Below are 23,745 nucleotides of genomic sequence, written 5' to 3'. Positions count from 1 at the left end.
GTCAGTACAGAATAAACAAATCAGGATTAATATGAGTCAATCAATGTCAGTCTCAAAATCATTAAGTGAAGTTGGTAATTAAATTCAAAGTTCGGAGTTGGCACAGTCGAATGTGTTAAAACTGAAGCCAAGGGAAATGGAATCAGATACTTCAAGAATTCAGATTGGTTAATTTAACTTATTCAGGAAGGAAGAAGAAAATAATTGTATGACTTGTCAAGTGATGATATGTTTGTCAACCACATAGTGGTTAAGAAAAAGGTTAGTTTGCGTGTAGATTACTTTGGAAATATTGGTCATGTATGTGTTTCAGTTGTGAATGTAGTAAAAGCAAATATTCAACCTACCCGTTACATTTTAGGTACTGTTGATATTGGTCTAGTCATATTATAATATGGCAAATGGTGGTAATATGCCGTTTTGTATTACTCAGTCGGGGGTTGTACATTACAGTTGCCTTGTTTCATTTGGAAAGATCTTACACGAGAGACACTCATTGAATATCAAAGTGCAAGACACAGCAATATCGCTATCTCGCAGGTGGCAGGAAGAGCGGGTCCTACACTTTGCCCAGTATGATTTTTAAAAGACCACCTTCTGGTGTATTCCGCAGGTAAACAAAACACTCCGTCTGGTACGAACGTGACCGTTTCGGATTCGTTACCAGGAAGTGACGGAAAGACGCTGGAAGCTGTTGCTGTGGTAACGTAAAATGGCGAGAGGTGGGTGAGCAGATTGATGGCGGCGGCGGAGAAGGAGGAGAAGAAGAAGGAGAAAAGAGATTCGGGGGTTTCAGGGAGAGGTCCAGGCAGCTTTGAGGAAAGGGAGAAGAATGAGTAATTAACAAACCCAATCTAACAGTATCGGCGACACGTACTTATACCATGAGCAGAGTACCACTGCCTGCATTTTGTTCACGTGGCACTTTTAAAAGTGGTGATTGTTCAGAAGAATTGAAAAATACTTTTCCTAATTACTTACTCCACCTGCGTACTAAACTTTTGCGATTCATATGGAAGGACAACCAGATTCCTCTGCATCTTCCAGACCCCGAATTTCTTATTCTTTAGATAACTAGCCTGTTTATTTTACAAACAAAAACAGAAATGTTTTAAAACTCAGCAGGTCTGGCAGCATCTGTGGAGAGAAATCAGATTTGATGTCTTGGGTCGAGTGACCCTTGATCATTTCATATTTTCCCACTATATATTCCATTGCCATATTTTTCCTCCACATACTTAATCTCACTATGCAATAGGAAATTAGTTAGTTCATTTAGCTGGACAGCGTGCTTGTGAAAAACTAGGTAAAAACAATGACTGCAGATGCTGGAAACCAGATTCTGGATTAGTGGTGCTGGAAGAGCACAGCAGTTCAGGCAGCATCCGAGGAGCAGTAAATGCAGTTTGGGTTTAGTTTCTGCACTAGCTGAAATTTCTATGAAGGTCTCTCCTTCTCAATCTCTCCCCATGCCTGAGGTGTGGTGGCCTTCAGTTTATACCACTACTATGTCTGGTAACACTATGGTGACTTTACTTTTAGTGCAATAACATGCTTTGTTTTAATGAGATAACCAGAACCGAACAGTGTGCTCATGTTGGCTTAACCAATCAGTTCTCGCATAAATTCCCTACTCATGTATAATCTATTTCGACTAATAAAACTATGCTGCCTTAACCACCTTACCGACCTAGCCTGCTACCATCAAGGAATTGTCAACTTTCACTTCCAAGATCACTCATTTCCTTTACACCTCTGTATTCTCTCATCAATTGTCTATTCCTTTGTGTTGTTACCTCCCCAGATGTATCACCTCATATTTCTGCCTACCTAACCATTCTATTGATATCTTCCTGTAGTTTATAGCTATTCTCCTTACTATCCGGTGCAGTCAATTTTTGTGATGTCTGTGCATTTCTTAATGACACTCCCAATGTTTACATCCAAATAATTAATAAATATTACACAAGTACAGAGCTCTACAAAGTCCCACTTGAGACATCCAGTCTCAAAAACTCCCATCAACACTTACCCTTTGCTACCTGCTACTGTGCCAATCTTGTATCTGGGTTTCTACATTCTCTTTGATTCCATGGACTTTAAATATCTTAACCAATCTACCTTTTTAAACAAAGTTTTTAGTAGTCTTTCAATCCTCTGGCACCACACCTGTATCCAGAGAGGACTGGAAAATTATGGTCACATCTTTTGTCACATTTAACAGTCTGGGATATGTTTGAAATGGCCCTGGTCATATTCAGTTTCATTAATTTTATTAACACGTCCTTTTCAAGATTTCTGTCATATTCAAAACTACAATATCAGCCTTATCACCCTCTTTTGTGAAGGTGGATGCAAAGCATTTATTAAGAACCATACCAACATCTTTTATCTCTATACCTAAGTTTTCTTTTTGATCTTTTATGGTCTTTCGTCCTTTATTAGTTATCCTTTTACTCTTAATATGTTGATAAGAATTCTTCATTAGGAACAGCTGCTTTCTTCCACTGCATATATTGATTGGAGCATCCTTAGAGCTGCTTGGCTTGATCAGCTCTGGACCTTTGTGGTCTGTCTGACTCAGAGCTAGGTCAAAAGGTGTATTTTCAAATTAAATGGTTCCAGGAACATATTTGCAACAGTTCCTTTTTAATGATTTGTGTCTTTTATTGCAGGAAAGCCTCCTCCAGTTGTATCCTTTTGTAAATTAAAGTTGTGCAAAATTTACTCCTTTGAGAATGCATGTAGAAGACAAAATTGAGGATTTGAATAATGGCTGATAGTTCTTGACTAGGACAGTGTGTGGAGGGGAGCAGGAGTTGAGTGAGGGAAAGTTATAAAAAGGCAGGCTTCACACACAAAAAAAAACTACCTCTTGATAGATTTTGTTTTGCAAAGCAAAAGCTTTAGTTTCTTTGACCCTGGTTGACATAAGACTACACAGCACAAACAACCCATACTTGAATTGTTAGTCTTGCAATCAGAAATCTTATCAGCTATAATCTTTGGGTTATTAGATCAATACTGAATGTCTTCTGAAATTTTAAAAAATGCTGCAATAATGAAGATTTGTATGTGTATTGATTCCTTAATGTTTTGTATCAGCTCTCCTTAACTCCACTGGAAGTTCTGCTATTCCTGAACACCTGGTACTATGCAGCATACTTTGTGGCAGAGATCCTTCTTTTCATATACAAAAGTAGGTTTTGAGTTCTTTTTTGAGAATGCGTATGGTTGTGGCGCTGTTGCAATTGACCTGAAACTTTTACAGGAAGTAAAAATTTGATATACAATCAGGATGAGGTATTAGTGCACATTATTCTAGGTCTGTCAAATCAATAGCTTTAGGAAAAAAGGGGATAGAAAATTTACATGGATACGGTTGTCTCACCCAAGTGGTGTACCAGGTTTTAAGACTAACCTGTCAGGATAGTAAATGATGAAGGCGTCACAATGGCTCAGTGGTTAGCTCTGCTGCTTCACAACACTAGGGACCCAGGTTTGATTCCACCCTTGGATGACTGTCTGTGTGGAGTTTGCACATTCTCTCCATATCTGTGTGGGTTTGCTGTGGATATTCTTGTTTTCTTCTAAAGTCCAAAGATGTGCAGGGTAGGTGGATTGACTATGCTAAATTGGCCCCATTGTGTCCAGGGATGTGTAGGTTAGGTGGGTTCACCATGAGAAGTGCAGTGTTACAGGGGTATAGTAGAGGGCTGGGTCTGGGTGGGATGCACTTTGGAGGGATGGTGAGGACTCAATGGGCTGAATGGCCTGCTTTGAAAATCCTGAAAAGAAACTCATTCATGGGAACAGACAGGAATGAGATCTTTATTTGTTTAAACGTTTCATGAACTGGCAGAAAGCCTCTTTTTCTCAACTGACCTCAAAACTGAATTACTAATTAGTTCCATGAGTAACATTTGTAAAACTGTCTGACTGAAACTGATCATCTCCTGAAATGATTTTTGCATTTATCCAGAGGTGATTAATTGGTGTATGGCATGCCCTGGACATGTTTTCCCAGATAGTATTTCAAAAATTTACGTTCCAACATAGCTGGAAAAACATGAACATAGATCTTGCAGTCTCCAGAGAGCTGGGGACTGGATATACCGTAAAAGATGCATGTCTGGACTGTTTGGAAATCCTGAGACAGTCTACTGGTTGCATAGAACAGTACAGTACAGACCCTTCGGCCCTTGATGTTGAGCCGACCTTTTATCCCACTCTAAGATCAAACTAACCTGCATACCTTTCATTGTACTATCATCCATGTGCCTATCTAAGAATCGGTTAAATGCCCCTAATGTATCTGTCTCTACTACCACTGCTGGCAGTGCATTCCATGTACCCACCACTTTCTGTGTAAAGAAACTACCTCTGACATCTCAATGATGCATGAATTTGCATTTGTGGAATTGGATTTGCAGATACATTTTGTTTTGTTCAAAAAGCACACCATCTGTAGGCAGTCAATCCTTGTTACATTTTACACATTCCTATTTTGGAAATAGAACCAGTCTGACTTAAGATTGGGATACATACAGACTCTAACCTCGTACCTTTAATGCATTGTCTGAGCTGAGATGTCACTTTGTTAAAAATAAAACCTTAAGTTATCTCAAGAATGTGACTTGAAAGAAGTTCTGGGATTTACATATTAATGAATCGAAACCTACAACTCATTAGATTAGATTACTTACAGTGTGGAAACAGGCCCTTCGGGCCAACAAGTCCACACCAACCCGCCGAAGCACTACCCACTCAGACCCATTCCCCGACATTTACCCCTTCACCTAACACTACGGGCAATTTAGCATGGCAAGCTCACCTAACCTGCACATTTTTGAACTGTGGGAGGAAACCGGAGCACCCGGAGGAAACCCACACAGGCACGGGGAGAATGTGCAAAGTCCACACAGTCAGTCCCCAGAGGCGGGAACTGAACCCGGGTCTCTGACGCTGTGATGCAGCAGTGCTAACCACTGTGCCACCGTGCTGCCCATCTAAAAGATGAAAGACTTCTCAGCAATCTAGGTTTGTTCAAATATATCACATCAATTGTCTGACACCATGATCTTTTGCTATAAATTTTGTGTCCCATGATCCTGCCCCACCTGATGAAGGAGCAGTGCTCCAAAAGCTAGTACTTTTAAATAAAACTGTTAGCCTATAACCTAGTATTGTGTGATTTTTAACAGCTTATTGCATCAGTGAACCTTCTTCAGTATTGAATGTAGCTAGAAAAAGTAGTTAGAGGGATTAAAACCTATTCTAACGCCTGGATAATTATATGACTGAGACCCATCCCGTCCTACCTGCCAACCCTGCACCTTATCTAACTGCCTCACCCATTTGCCACCTGAGGGCCTCTGTTGCTTTTCAAAAAGGTTTTTAACCTGTAAACTATATAGTCCTATCCGCTGTGATTAAGTAAATAAAAAGGAGGCATAGCTTCCAGTAGGGTTTCCTGTACTCTCCTCTGAGATAATTTCTGTGCTTGGAGATTTCTGCCCAGGCCTAAGATTGCATAGTTTCTTATCTGCAACATTTCATCTGATTTGATACTGAAATATAGATTCTGGTCCAGATATAAAGAATAGGGCTCTTATAACAAATGCATTTCCCATTCTCATGGATATTTTCTAAACAACGTGTTCAACAATATTATTGCACACCTCTGGAGCAGGTGGAACTTGAACCCAAGCCTCCTGGCTCAAAGGTGAGGACCATTGCACCGTAGACAGACTGCCTATATTGATAACTGCTGTTTGACATTTAATATCTCTGTACATCATTACTGTGCGACAGAGTTCGTGGTGCAGTGCAAGTATCCCTACTCTGAGCCAGAGAGTCTGGGAGAAAGTGAGGACTGCAGATACTGGAGATCAGAGTTGAGAGTGTGGTGCTGGAAAAGCACAGCAGGTCAGGCAGCATCCGAGGAGCAGGAGAATCGACGTTTCGGGTATAAGCCCTTCATGGGTTCAAGTCTCACATGCTTTCAAGGTGTGTAATAATATATTTGAACAGGTATCTGGAGGTTCAAAAGGACATGTCCTTTGGTGGAAAAATATCATTAATGTGCTACGGGGCTGTTGTGCAGTGGTAGTCTCCCTACCTCCAGGCCAAGAGATCTGGGTTCAAGTCCCACCTGTGACAGAGATGCATAATCTCTGAACAGGTTCATTAGAAACTTTTTTTTTAAAAAAAGCGCTGGTTAGAAACATAAGAACTGTAGTAGTCATTCTTGAGCCTGTTTGCCATTCAATGAGATAATGGCTGGTCATGGCCTGAATTTATATAGATTAAGATTCCCTACAGTATGGAAACAGGCCCTTCAGCCCAACAATTCCACACCGACCCTCCAAAGAGTAACTCACCCTCCTATCCTATATTTACCCCTGACAAATGCACTTAACACTATGGACAATTTAGCATGGTCAATTCGCCTAGCCTACACATCTTTGGACTATGGGAGGAAACTGGAGCACCCAGAGTAAACCCACGCAGACACAGGGAGAACGTGCAAACTCCGTACCAGACAGTCGCCCGAGGCTGGAATTGAACCTGGGTCCCTGGTGCTGTGAGGCAGCAGTGCTAACCACTGAGCCACCGTGCCACCCACTTGCCTAACAAAAATAAACTAACTCATTTAAAATTAAAACAGATCTAGCACACACTGTCATTTGTGAAAGAGAGTTCCAAACATCTATCACCCTTCGTGTGTAGACATGAATGGTCTAGCCCTGATTTTTTAGACGCTGAGCCCTAATTCTAGAATCCCCAATCATTGGAAATAGTTCATCTATCCTGTCTTTTCCTGTTAGCATCTTGAAGACTTCTGCCCTGAATCTTCTAAACTCTGGAGAAAACAGGCCTAACTTGTAAAAGCTCTCATCATCAGTTAACCCCTGAAGTCCAGGAATTATTCTTGTAAATCTATCTTGTACGTCTCCAAGGCCAATATCTCATCCCTAAGGTGTGATGCCTCGATCTGCTTGCTGTATTTCAAACAGGGTCTAACCAGGGTTTTGTACAACTGCAGCATAACCTTTACATCTTTATACTGAAGTCCTCCAGATATAAAGGCCAGTATTCTGTTAGCTTTCTTGATTATTTTCTGCACGTATTTGTGACCTTTTAAAATGTTACAGTGCACTTGAATCCCCATATTCCTTTGGTCTTCATTTTATGTGACTTCATATCATCTTGAAAGTATCCTGATCTGTCCTTTTTTGGTCCAAGATGGAGAACCACACACTTTCTTAAACTGAACTCCATCTGCCACTAAGGATACTAAAGGCTCTGTGCAGCAAGAGGTTTAGGTTCAAATCTCACCTGCTCTGGAGATCAACATGAAGCTCTTTAACATATTTATCACATACTTGCTATTGGGTTCTGGTGGTACAGTGGTAGTATCTCTGTCTCTTGGGCAGGAGGCCTTGGTTAAAGTCCCACCTGCTCAGAAGCGTGTAATAACTTCTCTCATTGGATTGATTAGAAATTATCTATTGCTAATATGCAAGGGGTCTGGTGGTGTAGCAGTGGTGTCCCTGCCCTGAGCCATGAGGCCTATGGTCAAGCCCAACTTTCCCAGAGGTATGTTACACGTCTGAGGAGGTTGATTAAAATTACGAAGAGCTGAGTTCTCTTTAAATCTAAGGGCTCTTGTGGTGCAATGGTAGAGTCCTATCTCTGGGCTAGAAGGTATGGGTTTGTGTCCTCCATTCTCTGGAGGTGTGTCATAACATCTGAGCAGGTTATTAAAAAAACTACAAATCTTCCTAATACTCCAGGATTATTATAGAGGGTGAAGACAATTCATGATATCCCCTCCATAAACACCCTTTCTCTGTTCTGTCTGTCTTTACCCGTAACACCAAAAGTGTATGTCACTAAAATGCTAGGCTGTTTTGGTATAGTGGTAGTGTACCCACCTCTGGAAGCATGGGTTCAAACCTCATCTGCTCCAGAAATGTGCAATAATATGACTGAACAGCTTGTTTGCAAAATATCACTGATATATTTTCACTGTGGCAGTGTCTGGACTTATCCTATGCAAATAATGTGCATTTGTTATTATTTTTCCCCTGCCTGTAATATTTTCTGCTCTGTATATTGTAGGTCAGCTCTTACCATATACTTCTGCAAATCTGACTTTGGACCTAGTGATGCTATTTCTCTACCTTGGAGTTGAAATAATGAGAATATTTTTTGGTAAGTGACTACACAATGGGCACTGTAGTTCTCACCACAAAGACACAGTTTGATCTGTCCATACCTCTTCTGGTACTTTCCGCTTCTTGGAATATCACACCTTTTTTTTTAACCCCCTCATCTTTTTGATCTGACATTCAAAATTCTCATTTTTTATTGTCCACCTGAATACCACGGTGGCTTGGTGGTTAGCACTGCTGCCTCACAGCACCAGGCACCCAGATTCGATTCCAGCCTCGGGTGACTGTCTGTGTGGAGTTTGTACATACTCCCTGTGTCTGCGTGCTCCGGTTTCCTCCCACAGTGGAAAGACGTGCAGGTCAGGTGAATTGGCCATGCTAAATTGCCCATAGTGTTAGGTGCATTAGTCAGAGGAAATGGGTCTGGATGGGTGACTCTTTGGAGGGTTGGTGTGGACTTGTTGGGTCAAATGGCCTGTTTCCACACTATAGGGAATCGGTCTAATCTAAACCACAGCTCTTTTCCCCGTCTGGATTTCTTCATTGCTGTTCTTCTCAGCCTTTGCACAAAATAACTTCTCATCCTTGAAGAATTATTTTAATTTCATCATGTTGTGTCTCCGAGTTACGTGCCCTCTATCCTTCGTTCGTCTCTCGCTCCATTTGTTCATGGCTATCTCCTTGACCTTAACGTTACATGTGGCCTTGTTACTTGCAGTATGCCAGTCACAGATAAGGCCATTGCTGATCACTATGCTTAATGCAAATGCCCGTCCTCCACCCACCCATCTAGCCATACTTCCTTCTGCGGCTGGTCCTGGGAAGATTTACTCTCCCAATTCATTTCCAACAGCATTTGGAAAATTCCACTGCCTAGCGTTTGACTCTCTGTTCTATATAATAATTCTGCAATTACCGATCTGCTTAAAAAAAACACTTGACTACCTTTGATGTCCTAGTTTCCTTAAAATCATTATTGTCTCTCGCTGAACAATCCTGGTTAATTTTCTTGACTGCAAATCTTAAACTGTTCTTTCCTGTCTCTTCATCCTCCTTTACTTCCTATAACAAGCGCAACAAGGTCATGAATTTCTTTGCCATTGTGTTTGAGACCATCCAATGGGCTTCTCTGTTAAAACCAAACCCCTCATTCACCCACCACCTTTCCCTACCCCGTGAGGGCAAACATCCTCAATGGTTCTCTCCACCCTAGCCCTAAGTTTGCATTTCCTATATTTACTCCTACATTCTCCATGTTGCTTTTACTCTTGCATTCTTCAAGTTCACTTTTTGAATGTATCCTGCTCTTGTACCCATCTCTTGTCACTTAGGCCTAATTCCCTGAAACTTCTAAACAGCCTAACCTCCTTCTTGATCCCTATGATTGCTGATATTGTTACAGTTTTCTCATGTCAAGTTCTGCCCCCTCTCCTTCAAATTTGTCATCACTCTACTCACAGAAAAAAAAAATCCTTGATTCCTCTGTTCTTCCATCTCCAATCTTTCTTCCCTCCCCAAAATCCATGAAACTATTGTTGCCTCCTAAATCCTGGTGCATATATATTTGATCCCTTGCTAGATTTCCACTCCCTGCGACAATATAAAGTGGGTTTTTACCAAAGTCTCAAAGAACATCCCATGTGACTAGACAAAGGTTAAACTACCTTTTTTCATCTTCTTAAACATGGATCTTTGCCAAGTCTGACTTGATTTCACACATCCTTTTCCAATGCTTCTTCAACAAACCATCCTGTTGGATGTGACTATATTAACTCACTGTTTACCTATCCAACTGTAGCCAGCATATCATTTGCAACGAATGGTTCCATTCCTACTTCTGTACATTTACCTTTGGTGCTTTAGTGTTCTCCCAGGGATCTATTGTTGGGTTTCCCTTTCTTATCTACATGCTGCCTCTCAGTAACATCCAGAAACAGAGTGTCAATTTCCTCACTACCACTTGATGTGGGTTTTGACTCCAGTAGTATTGTTACCTGGTACAGTAATGCTAATTTATCCCTTCTAACATAAGAACCTAGGCACGGATAATGTAGCATTCAAAGATTTAACAGATCTTTATTATGGCAGGCTTTTATATATGATCATTATATTCACAGACACATAGGTGGCTGTGCTAGTAATAGGCCACTTACTTCCAGCAGAAGAGCATGCTTCATTCAAGTGATCACAGTTAACATTGAATCTGAGATTGTCATACCATCAGATTGCATGCTCTGATAATATGATTATATCATGAGTGTGTATCTTGATGGTTTGCTGAACATGAGACATAACACATCACCTTTCTCAAACCTTCCACTGTTTCTAAGCTGTCAGACTACTTGCTTGACATTCAGTACCGGATTTCTCTCTACTTAAATATCATGAAGACCATTGTCTTTAGTCATTGCTACTAACTGCATTCCCTTGCTACCAATTCCCCTTCTCCCTGGCAATTTTCTGAGAATAAACCAGGTAGTTTGCAACCTTGCTGAGTTATTGACCCCAAGATGAGCTTCTGTCTTCATAATTCATCATCAATAAGATTTTCTATTTCTGTCTCCATAGTATTGTCCCTCTCAGCTCATTTGTTGAAATCTATCTCCACACTTTTTTTTTCACTTTCAGATATGCCTGTCCAAAAGAGCTCCTGGCTGGTCCCACTTATTCTATGTCCAAAAACAAAAAGCCATCCAAAACTCCTCCATGTGTCCAAACACTAATCAATTTCCTTTTACCCAACATTTATGCTCGCTGATCTAAATTGGCTCCTGTTAAGCAACATTTGCATTTTAATTTCCTCATGTTTTCAGAGTACCTCTAAAGTTTCACCCTTCCTCTTCGTGCAATTTCCTTCATCCCTACAAACCTTCAGTATATCTGTGTCCCCCAATTCTATCTTCTTGATCATCTCCAATTTTAATTGTTCCAGTGCTGACTGCCATATCTTCACCTGCTAAGACCTTAAGTTCTTTAATTTCTTTCTAAACCTCTCCATCTCTCTGCCTGCCTCCTCATTTGAGATGCTTCTTAAAGTCTGCTTCTCAAGCTGAATGACCAAAAGCAAAATATTTCCTAATGGTGATATAGTAGTTTGTTTTATAACGTTCCTGTGAAGCCAGTTTGGACTGTTTTACAATATTAAAGATTCTTTATAAATGCAAGTTATTACAAGTGAATTATGAAATTTTGTCCAAAGAACAATTTGCATTTATATGGTACTATTAACGTAATAAAATGTCTCAAGGTGCTTCACAAGCATTATAAAGCAAAGTTAGACACTGAGTCACATGAGATAATCATGTCTGGAAGTAACAAAGAAATGTGTGTTTACTCAGCAACAGCTGAGACAGGATAGAATTGGATCATGTTATGGAATTGGAATTAGTTGGTCTTATTCGTAATGTGGATGTGTTACGAACAGAAATTTATCTGTGGGTAAAACATGAACCATGGTTGTGAACAGTCTGGTTTAACCAGACATCCTTCAGGGAGAAAGACAATGTCAGTCATGAGGAAAAGGAGTTTATAAAGAGGAGCAAAAACAATGGTCTCTGAGTTCACAAAATTGAGTTGGAGATAAGTTCTGCATAGGGAGTGTTAGATGTTGGACAAGTAGTGATAGCAAAGTAGAAAGAGGAAATGGTGAGGTTGAGCTGTATATTGTCGACATACATGGAGCCATTCCGTAAAGCAAAGAACAGGAAAACATCTTTTTTTTTCTTATATACAATATTGCTTTTTCATTGTGTTCATATCGAATGTAGCAATTTTCTCAGATCTTCCTGCTCTGTGAAAATAAAATTTTAAAGTGAACATGTATGCAATTTTTAATATGCCGAAAGCTCTCATCAGATAGGTTAGTAGGTGAAGGTACTATCTGCAGTCGCAATTTTGCTTCTGTAGTAGAAACATCTTGGAGCAATTTACATAGCAGTAGCAAGAAAAGTGAACACAAAGCATGAAGAGAAGAGCAGGGTTGGGAGCGCAATTGCTTTGTCAAAAGTTGTCAAGCCTTTTGAAAACTGAAAATGAAGGTTTATTAAGGAGGATAAGAGTTCATTAAGGCAAGGACAATAGTGATTGGAAGACTGGAGATTATTGACATAGAGACAGCATGGCACAAGGAAAAGAAGTAGCAGCTGCACACAAGGATGTTATCTGGAGGAGATAGCTGAGATGTAGCATCTTGAAACTATTTATGAATTTGAGCTTGGCTATCCAGTGAATTTTGAATATAATTGCCCTCCCAACTACCCATTCCCTACCCAGTCAACTTACTTTCATCATTATCTTATTTCCTAATATTGACCTTTTAACTTTTGTGTGCCCGGGCTTTGGTTTATCCCAAATTGGGCCAAGTTAAGGACAGTTTAATCCTGCGATACTACTCTCTCAGTGCATCTGAGTCATGCCATGATTTTTGTACACATTCTAGCTTTTGGGTAAGAAGGTTAATGGTTCACTTCCTATACCAGAAACTTGGCCTCGGTAATCCAGTTCAAAATTTCAGTGCAATGCTTTATGTTAAATTGTGTGTCCTCTTGGGTGAATATAATAAAAGATGCTGTATCATCTATTGTAAAGATAAGCAGAGGAGCTCCCCTCAATTTTCAACCAGGATCTTTTAATAATCTGACTGTAAGCTGATTGCTTGCTGTGTTTTCTACATTATAATAATGACTACTCTAAAAGAGCACTTAAATTGGCTATAGGTTACTTTGGATTGTATCAAAATTGTTTAGAATGCTTGAGAAATGCTAATTTTTAACTTCTTTCCATAACAAAGCTAAAAATTGACTTACTTTTGCATCCTCAATGCAGTCATATGTTTCAGATAATGAAAGTTATTTTGGAACTTTGCGTATTCTTTCATCTCTATACTGGTTGAGATGATGAGCTATGTTTAAGTCATAGAATCATACGATCCCTACAATGCAGAAAGACTTAATTCAACCCATCAATTGTACACCAGCCCTCTGAAGAGCACCCCACTCAGACCTCACCCTATCCCCAAAACTTCACATTTACTACAGCTAACCCATCTAGCCTGGACTTCCCTGGACACTATGGGCAATTTAGAATTGCCAATCCACCTAATCTGTACATCTTTGGACTATTGGAGGAAACTGGGGCCCCCGGAGGAAATCCACGCTGACATGGGAGCTTGTGCAGACTCCATGCAGACAGTCACTTAAGGCTGGAATTGAACTCAGGTCCCTGGCACTGTGAGGCAGCAGTGCTAGTCAGTCAGTAGTGGTTACCAAGATTATCTGGTTGGATTCCATATTCTGGGATCAGAATGAACAAAATCAAGTGATAAATTTATGTTCAGGACTGTCAGATCTAATAAGGGTTATGTCAAAGCAATGATGGAAAACAATTGGATAAGCCTGGTGAGCCCAGATGGTGGTCAGCAGCAGTTGGCAGTGTAGTGTCTAGCGAGCCTGGGCACATCTTCTCACAGCACAGGTGAAAGGTTACTCAGTACAGGGGAAAGCCTAGTGTGAGGCATGTGCAGACCCATGGCTTAAGGAAGGACTGTAATGTTTAATTTTTAACTTTATTTCTTTATTTTTCTACTTACACTCAGAAGAACAGTAGTGTTGAACTTTTTAACTTATATCTTTATTTTTCTATTTTTGTACTTCGGTATCTTTGTACCTAAGATGGCATTGGGAATGGCGACATCGTACACTTTTTAAAACTGTATTCCTGTGCCTCTGTACTTGAGTATACGTGACAATAAAACCTAAATCTAAAGTAAACAAAAACAGAAAATGCTGGAGAAACCTGGCAGTTCAGGAAGTATCTGTGGAAAGAGACCAGTTAACAGTGCAGGCCAATATCATTTCATTAGAGTTGATTAATTATGGAAATAATTGCTGCCCTTGAACCTGAAAAAGTTTCTGAAGACCATAAATATAGATTTTCTGTTGGCTGAAATCTTCTCGTTGAAGTGCCTTATATCTTGCCTTGGTCTCTGTATCTATGGAAGAATCTGATGAAGGTGCCTGTGAGAAAGAAATGAAAAGTATTTTCAAAGTTGGTGAGGAATTGATATGTAGAGAAGGAGCCAGAAGAATAGGGAAGTTTTGTGTTAGAATAAAACAAGAAGAGCTTTGTTAAGGACCAGACAAACCCTCTCAAAATATGTTAAGAAGACAGCCTAAGCCTGAAGTTTTTCTTAATTTAAAGGTAAGGGACAGGTGTTGCATTCCAGATGCAATTCGATTGGTCAAACTCCAAGTCTTGAAGTAAAACACACTTTATTTATACACTATAGGTAAAATACAGTAAAAGAAAGAAGAATAATGAGGGGTATGGATAGGATAAATAGACAAGGTATTTTCCTTCGAGTAGGGAAATCCAGAACTAGAGGGCATAGGTTTAGGGTGAGAGGGGAAAAATTTAAAAGGGACTTGAGGGGCAAACTTTTCACGCAGAGGGTGTGTGTGTTTGGAATGAGCTGCCAGAGGAAGTGGTGGAGGCTGGTACAATTACAACATTTAAAAGGCATCTGGATAGGTACATCAATAGGAAGGATTTAAAGGGATATGGGCCAAATGCTGGCAAATGGGACTAGGTTAGGTTAGAATATCTGGTTGGCATGGATGAGTTGGACCAAAGGGTCTGTTTCTGTGCTGTACATCTCTATGACTCTAAATTGGAATAGCTTAACTCCATTGGAAAACTTAACATAAAATTGAATTATTTAACTACTCAACAGTACCTGTTCCAAAACAATAACACCCCATAAAAATAATCTTGGCAAAGGCAAATTCAGTAAAATAGATTGTCTCACATTTAATGTTCAAGTCCAGAGGAGGGAAAAAAAAATCAAGACAAAATTCTGTGCATGAGAGAGAGAGAATAGCAGGGAGTGATGTACCACAACTTCCAAACCTAGCTTCAAGATCCCAGCAACTGCTTTGGAAATATTAAAACTAAAATTCCTGGCTCTGGGGAATTTCACCCCACCCATTCAGGCTGCTTCTATTGTTCAAAGTTTGTGCTTCTATTGTTTCAACTTAAAAAGAAATTCCAAGGCCTCTCAAGCTGTTTAACTTTTATTGGATTCAAAGGGACAGCTCTTCACATTAGTCTTAAAACCTCTCTTCACAGAGCAAGGACAAAATACACCCCTTAAAACCACAGTGTTGTTACAGTATGAACTAAGTAACTCATTTTGGTGGGAAAGAAGCAGTTTATCAGCAGAGAGGCGAAAGATAAGATTCTGTTTATGGTCTTATGTGGAACACTTTGGATTGGGAAGGTAGCAGCATGGAGAATTAAGGTGGCATGGACTGAAACTGCTGAGAGAGTGCTTATCAGATGAGAACTGATTAACTTCTGTAGCTCAAAAATCAAGCAGCTTTAACTTTTCAGGATCATTTGATGTACCAGAGATATTATAGCAATAGTTTGCACTTTTAAGAATAACTTTTTTTAAGTTTCAGCTAACATTTTTGTTAATTCCTCCTTAGGTTCCAAGGGGAATCTGTGCCAGCGTAAGGTACCTCTCACCATTAGCCTGGTGCTTCTTGGACCATCTACAATAATGGCTGTTTATTATATGCTGCTCCAGACCTATGTTCTGAGATTGGAAGTGACCATCAATGCAATATTATTGGTGTTTTACGTTTTTGAGTTGGTTCTGTACACAGTGGGTTTGATAAGTTTCTCAAGGTGAGGGAGAACAATGTGTCATGGAGTCATAGAGATGAACAGACTCTTCGGTCCTATCCCAACCCAATCTAGTCCCACCTGCCAGCACCCAGCCCATATCCCTCCAAACCCTTCCTAGTCGTATACCTATCCAAATGCCTCTTAAAGTTAAATGGTTGTGCACCATTGTTCGTTATTCTTAAATGCTTGCATTTAATTTTGTAAATTTCACAAATATATATTTTGATCCAGGTTTCAGAGTGACATTTACGTTTTGAAATATCTCCTGCCAAATTGAATCTAATCCACCCTGCCTCCATATAAAAGTATTGATTCTTTCAGGTTTCACAATTTTGTCCAGTGCATGCTTCTAGCAACTTAGTTAGTAACCAGTCTTCATATGAAAGATCAAAAGTTCATATAAGCAGGCTTTGACAATATTGTCATAGTCTAACATTCATTATGGAATGCTAGATAGTCATGAGGAATGGGAATCTTAACTCCTTGTTTATCCTTTTCTTGATTCTACTTACTTTCCTAGTTGTGATAAGCTAACTTGAAATTGACAAAGTGTGAATTGTTATCTTTCAAGTCTATGTTACTCAGATCAAAATAATAACATGAACTGAGTCATCATGAAAATGTATTTTTTTCCCATTATGGAGAAACCATCATTGAAGGCAAGACATAGTGCAATACCAAGACTAGTAACAATATAAGGGAAGATTGCATATGTCAAGTGGTTGTTAGGTGACATTGATTTTTGAAAGACCTATATGTTGTGAGGAAAGAATGAATGAAGAAAGCTAATTTTCCTACAGCTTTGAGGTCCTGAGAAGACATTTGAAATTAGGACACTGAAATAAATTTTGATTTCAAAACTAAGAATGCATGAGGAAAGTTATATTTTTTAAATGGCTATATTTTAATGGAATTTATAAATTATTAAGAGTCTGAATTAATTGAAAAATTCTGAAAAACTACATCATTATGTGATCAGATACAAGGATAAAATTAATTGACTCCACAAATGGATTGGAACAAGCCTATTTAACCCATTAAGATTTGATCTAACAGTGCACACTAAATATTTCTCCCGTAATGACTGCATTGTCATCTCGAAGGCAACACAAAAAAATGTTGGGGGAGAAAAAACCTGAAACCAATTTGCACAGACCTTAAGGATTATTCCATTGCCTTATACAGTCAGGTAAATTCAAGGAGTTCAGAGTTACTCATTATGATTTAACATTTCATTCAACTAAACATTTTGCTCCCCGATAGCTGATAATGTTTTATTATCTCAGGAACAGGTGTAGTGTTCTTTAAAAGGATTTTAACGATTCCATGATTCTATCACTCACTAAAAATGTCATGGAAATTTGAAACAGAAACAGAAATTACTGGAGAAACTCAGCAGGGCTGACAGCATCTGTGGAAAGAAAGCAGAGATAACATTTTGAGTCTTCTGCACAGAAGCAATTCTGTGATTCCTGTCTTCTGAAGAAGAGTCACTGGACTTGAAGTGTTAACCCTGCTTTCTCTCCACAATGCTGTCAGCCCTGCTGAGTTTCTCCAGCAATTTCTGTTTTCAGATCCGTTTCAGATCTTCAGCATCTGCTGTTCTTTGTTTTATTATCATGGAAATTGGGTTAAGGGCAATAACTGATAATCTAACCCAACTCCTTAATCTATATATTTTTATTGATGATTACCTCTCCTTCTGTATGCTATCTAAAATATTAAAACCATTTCCATGAGTAAATATCTACAGTAGCTTAAGGATAATTTCAATTTCTTATTTTATTTTGTTTCTTTAGCGTAATCATCAGCGACTGAGAATCTAAAGAGAATGTATCCAAAACAGATGAGATATTTCTCTACTCTGGCTGCAAAACAATTATAACAGTTCTAACACTGTTTTTGTAAGTGGTTGTAAGTGTTAAGGATAATTTTCCAATATTTTGTACAGCTATATAGTCAGAGTTTTCCATTTTGCTCAATTTATTTTGTATGCTTTTTTTTCCTCACTTGTCAGTGAAATAATGGTATAGATGTCAAATATACTGTTGAACCATCCGTTTTTAGGCATATAAGAGCACCATATAGATGACCTCTCTTGTTCCTTCTTGTACAACAATATAATATTTACTGAAGTTGTGTCAACTTCAACCCAATTGTGCTTTCATCCTTATTTACTTCCTTTTCTATCATTTCTTATGACAACATTGAATTGTTTGACTCACTTGAGAGAATATAAGCAGTGTCCACATTCTCATCTCATAGATTCAAGTCAATTGACATCATTCATGACAAAGCAGCTTTCATAATTGACACTGCCTTCAGCATTGACACACTGTGACAGATGTGTGTACCATCTATAAGATTCAATGACAACACCTCCCAAACTTGCAATCTGTACCAGCACAGCATATGTATCAGAATGAATCTCTAAATTCCCCTCCAACCCACACACCATCTTGACTTGTAACAGTATCATTATTAATTCAAAATCCTGGAACTCCCTTCCTAATACCTTTGTGGTGCTCTACATACACTGTGGACTGCAGTGGTTCAAGAAAGTGGCTTACTGCCAATTTCTGAAGTGCAGTTAGAGATGGGCAGTAATTGATTGGTGTATTTAGTGATACTCACTTCCCCCGAATGAGTTTAATTTAAAAAAAAATTAGTTAATATAGTAGTGGATATTTCTCACCATTGCTCAGAGTAATTTAAAGGTTACAAATGTTTGACGAAGAGTATTAGCTGATATACAACGTAATATCCAACACCTGGGAAATGTGTAATTTGATTTTTCCCTTGAAAATACCAAGTGACTTTATTCTGTTCGTTATGTCTCAGTTGCTTCATTAATTCATTCAATGGCATGTTTTGTCTCTTTAACGAAGAAAGGATATACTTGCCAAAGATGTAATGTGCTAGGAAAAGTGAGGACTGCAGATGCTGGAGACCAGAGTTGAAAAATGTGGTGCTGGAAAAACACAGCAGGCCAGGCAGCATCCGAGGAGCAGGAGAATTGACGTTTCGGGCATAAGCCCTTCTTCAGGAATGTTCCTGAAGAAGGGCTTATGCCTGAAACGTCGATTCTCCTGCTGTTCAGATGCTGCCTGGCCTGCTGTGTTTTTCCAGCACCACATTTTTCATCAAAAGAGGTAATGTGCGAAAGGATATTACATTTATTTAACGAGATGAGAATGTGGACACTGTGCATATAATCTCTCATGATAAGAAGATAATTTCATCAAAATGTACTAACTTTTCTCAAAGTTTTATCAGTTATTGTAGCCTTCCTTGGTTAAGGTGAAATTTGATTAAATTATTTAGATAAAGTTATGGTTGTATCAACTGAACTCTCATTCACTAGTGATTGAGACTCACTCCACCAACTTGAGCACACCGCTGTTTATCCCTTTTTCCTGGTTTTGCCTGTACTTTTGCTAAGTTTAAGCCTCATCACATTCTTGTTGCACCAGTGTGATTAATTTTCTTCCTCGTCAGCCTATGCATTTCAAATTTATACCACTATTAGTTTTTCTCCACTGATGAGACTTTTTAAAACTTATTCATGGGATGTGGGCATCATTGACTGGGCCAGCATTTGATGCCCATCCCTAATTGCCCTTGAAATCATAGAGATGAGTAGCCTTCTTGAACTCTTGTCATCTGTGTGGTCTGCTGTTAAGAAGAGTGTTAAGCTTTTGACCCAATTCTAATTTGGTCAACATCTTTGTGAATTTATGTGTACCTGGTAAATTATGTGTGCTACTGATAACTTGCTCAACATGAAATATACACATCCATTTGGTCTGTGGATGATATTTAATTCGACTTTGGTTTCCACCAGTTGACAGGATTTGGCTTTTTCTTAGTAGTTTAACTTGTATTCATCGCAAGTCGCAATAAGGAGAATAAGGCGTCTATCCTTTGTGGCAGAGTTAGTGGATCTATAAGAATTACTGTTTTAATTGTGATATTAGCCAACATGAAGTAAATGATACAGACAGATTTACTCTGTTTGTGTGAAAGCATTAAAATTATAATGCAGAAATTCTTATCTCAGACACATTGTGTCTATAGAGAGCATCATTCGTGAATGTTCTAAGATTGTCAAAAGTTTTTTTCTTGTACTGGAAAGTTTCTTTGAAACCAGAAAATTTTTAAAAACCTTTTTTAGAGGGTGAGAGAATTTTATTTGTATGTATATGTGTATAATATTTATATGCATATACAACTTTCTAATTGTGCTGATTTTCTTAATCACAGAAACATCCTCATTGTATTTCTGGAAAGAAATGTAACGTTTTTTAATAGATTATCTTGAAACTTAATTTGTACCAATTATGTATTTTTTAAAGTTGTATTAGTTTTTGAAAACAATCCACACTTTAAAACAGCTTGCTTTCCAGCAAAATTAAAGTTCATTTTGTTTTACAAATTCTATGTTTGTGTATTAAAATACATTATTAAAAATCTTTTAATTTGGATACGAAACTGGACCTCCTGCTCATCCACTGTCCTAGAAGCAGAACTAGGCCATTCATTGAGATCATTGCTCTGTAAGGAGATTTCAATTATCTGTAAGAACAATAACGTGATAATGGTAGGGTATTTTAACTTTCCAAACATAGACTGGGACTGCCATAGTGTTAAGGGTTTAAATGGAAAGGAATTTGTTAAGTGTGTCCAGGAAAATTTTCTGATTCAGTGTGTTGATGTACCTACTAGAGAAAGTGCAAATCTTGATGTAGTCTTGGGAAATAAGGCACGGCAAGTGACTGAGGTGTCAGTGGAGGGAGCATTTCAGGGCCAGAGCCCATTATTGTATTGGTTTTAAAATAGAAATGGAAAAGGTTAGACAGGATCTAAAAGTTAAAGTTCTAAATTGGAGGAAGGCCAATTTTAGATGGTATTAGGCAAGAACTTTCAAAAGCTGATTGGGCATGGATGTTGCAGGTAAAAGGATGGCTGGAAAATGGGAAGCTTCAAAATTGAGATACAAGAGTCGAGAGTATGTTCTTGTTCTGGTGAAAGGTAAGGCTGCTAGTTGTAGGGAATGATAGATGACGAGAGAAATTGAGGTTTTGGTCAAGAAAAAGAAGGAAGCATATGTCAGGTATAGACAGCAGAGATCAAGTGAATCCTTAGAAGAGCATAAAGGCAGTAGAATATACTTAAGAGGGAAATCAGGAAAGTAGAAAGGGGATGTAAGATAATTTTAGCAAATAGGGTTAAGGAGAATCCAAAGGGATTTTATAAATACATTAAGTACAAAAAGGTAACTCGGGAGACAATAGGAGCTCTCAAAGATCAGCAATGCAGCCTATGTATGCAACTGCAGGAGATTGGGGAGATACGAAACAAGCATTTTGCATCAGTGTTTACTGTGGAGAAGGACATGGAAGATACAGAATGTGGGGAAATAGATGGTGACGTCTTGAAAAATGTCCATATTACAGAGGAAGAGGTTCTGGCTGTCTTAAAATGCATAAAGATGGATAAATCCCCAGGATCTGATCAGGTGTACCCTATAATTCTGTGGGAAGCTAGGGATTTGAGTTCTGGACCCTTTGCTGAGATAGTAGGATCATCAATAGTCACAGGTGAGATGCCAGAAGACTAGAGGTTGTCTAAAGTGGTGCCACTATTTCGAAAGGTGGTAAGGAAAGCCAGGGAACTATAAACCGGTGAGCTTGATATCGGTGGTGGGAAAGGTTTTGGAGGGAATCCTGTGGGACAGAATTTGCATGTATTTGGGCAGGCAAGGACTGATCGGGGATAGTCAGCATGGTTTTGTGCGTGGGAAAGCACTTCTCATGAACTTGGTTGAGTTTTTTGAGAAGTAACGAAGAGGATTGACAAGGGAAGAGCAGCGGATATGATCTATATGGACTTCAGTAAGGCATTTGACAAGGTTTCACATGGTAGACTGTTTAGCAAAGTTAGATCTCATGGAATAGAGAGAACTAGCCATTTGGATACAGAACTGACAAGAAGGTAGAAGACAGCGGGTGGTGGTGGAGACATGTCACCAGTGGTGTGCCACAAGAATTGGTTCTGGGTCCAATCATTTATATAAATGATTTGAATGTGAGCATAGGAGGTATAGTTAGTAAGTTTGCAGATGACACCAAAATTGGAGGTGTTGTTGGACAGCGAAGGTGACCTCAGATGACAACGGGATCTTGATTGGATGGGCCATTGGGCCGAGGAGTGGCAGATGGAGTTTAATTTAGATAAATGCGAAGTGCTGCAGTTTGGAAAGGAAAATCAGGGCAGGACTTATACATTTAATGGTACAATCCTGGGGACTGTTGCTGAACAAAGAGACCTTGGAGTGCAAGTTCGTAGTTCCTTGAAAGTAGGGTCTCCGGATAGTGAAGAAGGCGTTTAGTATGCTTTGGTCAGAGCATTGAGTATCGGAGTTGGGAGGTCATATTCCTGCTGTACAGGACATTGCACACAATATTCCAAAAGTGGCTTAACCAATTCTGATCTCCCTGTGTAGGAAGAATGTTGTGAAACTTGAAAGGGTTCAGAAAAGATTTACAAGAATGTTGCCAGGCTTGGAGGGTTTGAACTATCGGGTGAGGCTGAATAAGAGGCCTGATTTCCCTGGAGGATGAGGCGTGAAGGCTCAGTTAGGGAGCTTGAGAGTTATAAGTTAGTCAGAAAAGTTCTAAAGAGAGGGCTAAGAAGAGCCAGGAGTAGACATGAGAAGTTGTTGGCGGATAGGATCAAGGAAAACCTAAAGTCTTCTCTAGGTATATTAGGAATAAAAGAATGACTAGAGTAAGGTTAGGGCCAATCAAAGATAGTAGTGGAAAGTTATGTGTGGAATCTTAGGACATGGGGAAGTGCTTAATGAATACTTTTCGTCAGTATTCACATCGGAAAAGAGCAACGTTAGTGAAAATACGGAGATACAGGCTACAGGATTAGATGGGATTGAGGTAGACTAAGACGAGGTTTCAGCAATTTTGGAAGGTCTGAAAATAGATAAAACCCTGGGCCAGATGGCATTTATCCTTGGATCCTCTGGGACGCCAAGGAGGGGATTGCAGAGCCTTTGCCTTTGAACTTTATATTATCATTCTCAACAGGAATAGTGCCAAAAGACTGGAAGATAGCAAATGTTGTTCCCTTGTTTAAGAAGGGGAGTCGGGACAACCTTGGTAATTATAGGCCAGTGAGTCTTACTTCAGCTGTGGGTAAGACGTTGGAAAAGGTTATAAGAGATAGGATTTATAATCATCTGGAAAGGAATAATTTGATTAGGGACAATCAACATGGTTTTGTAAAGGGTAGGTTGTGCCTCACTAACCTTATTGAGTTCTTCTAAAAGATGACAACAGGTGGATGAGGGTAAGGTGGTTGATGTGTATATGGACTTCAGTAAGGCATTTGATAAGGTTCCACAAGATAGGCTATTGCACAAAATTCAGAGTTTCGGGATTGAAGATGATTTAGTGGTCTGGATCAGAAATTGGCTAGCTGAAAGAAGACAGAGGTTGGTGGTTGATGGGAAATGTTCATCCTGGAGCTCAGTTACCAGTGGTGTGCCACAAGGATCGATTTTGGGTCCATTGCTGTTTGTCATTTTTATAAATGATTTGGAGGTGCGCGTAGAAGGATGGGTTAGTAAATTTGCAGATGATACGAAGATAGGCAGGGTTGTGGATAGAGCCGAAGGATGTTGTGGGTAACAGAGGGACATAGATAAGATGCAGAGCTGGGCTGAGAAGTGGCAAATGGAGCTTAATGTGGAAAAGTGTGAGGTTTTTCACTTCGGAAGAAGTAACAGGAATGCAGAGTTCTGGGCTAATGGTAAAATTCTTAGCAGTGTAGATAAGAGAGATCTTAGTATCCAGGTGCATAA

General features: G+C 39.2%; 1 protein-coding gene across 4 annotated transcripts; it reads left to right on the top strand.

The window, feature by feature from the left end:
- The first annotated feature begins 771 nt into the window (after positions 1–771).
- Positions 772–18,857, top strand: LOC122557889 (transmembrane protein 216-like). 4 transcript variants are annotated; one of them, XM_043706078.2, is made up of 7 exons: positions 772–1,515; positions 2,676–2,692; positions 3,106–3,199; positions 5,815–6,009; positions 8,128–8,220; positions 15,668–15,869; positions 17,669–18,857. In XM_043706078.2, the coding sequence occupies exons 1-7, from the start codon at positions 1,326–1,328 to the stop codon at positions 17,685–17,687; spliced, it is 810 nt and encodes a 269-aa protein (XP_043562013.2). In that variant the 5' UTR covers positions 772–1,325; the 3' UTR covers positions 17,688–18,857. The 4 variants fall into 4 exon arrangements, with proteins under 4 accessions (XP_043562013.2, XP_087852784.1, XP_043562011.1 ...); XM_087996658.1 differs by having other exon boundaries at positions 777–836; XM_043706076.2 differs by lacking the exon at positions 5,815–6,009 and having other exon boundaries at positions 777–836.
- The last annotated feature ends 4,888 nt before the right edge of the window (positions 18,858–23,745 follow it).

The sequence above is a fragment of the Chiloscyllium plagiosum genome, unplaced genomic scaffold, assembly GCF_037043375.1.
Source record: "Chiloscyllium plagiosum isolate Xiang-an unplaced genomic scaffold, Cpla_swu_hap1 HiC_scaffold_18, whole genome shotgun sequence".
In the NCBI taxonomy this organism is placed as follows: domain Eukaryota; kingdom Metazoa; phylum Chordata; class Chondrichthyes; order Orectolobiformes; family Hemiscylliidae; genus Chiloscyllium; species Chiloscyllium plagiosum.
This window is presented reverse-complemented; position numbering and strand designations above follow the sequence as displayed.

Bases quoted from the DNA above. Each gene is read 5' to 3' on its own strand.
- LOC122557889 (XM_043706078.2), top strand. From the start codon at position 1,326: ATGCTGGAAACCAGATTCTGGATTAGTGGTGCTGGAAGAGCACAGCAG. The intron at 6,010-8,127 runs GTGTGTAATAAT...TGTATATTGTAG, and splicing joins AAGTCTCACATGCTTTCAAG to GTCAGCTCTTACCATATACT. The intron at 8,221-15,667 runs GTAAGTGACTAC...ATTCCTCCTTAG, and splicing joins AATAATGAGAATATTTTTTG to GTTCCAAGGGGAATCTGTGC.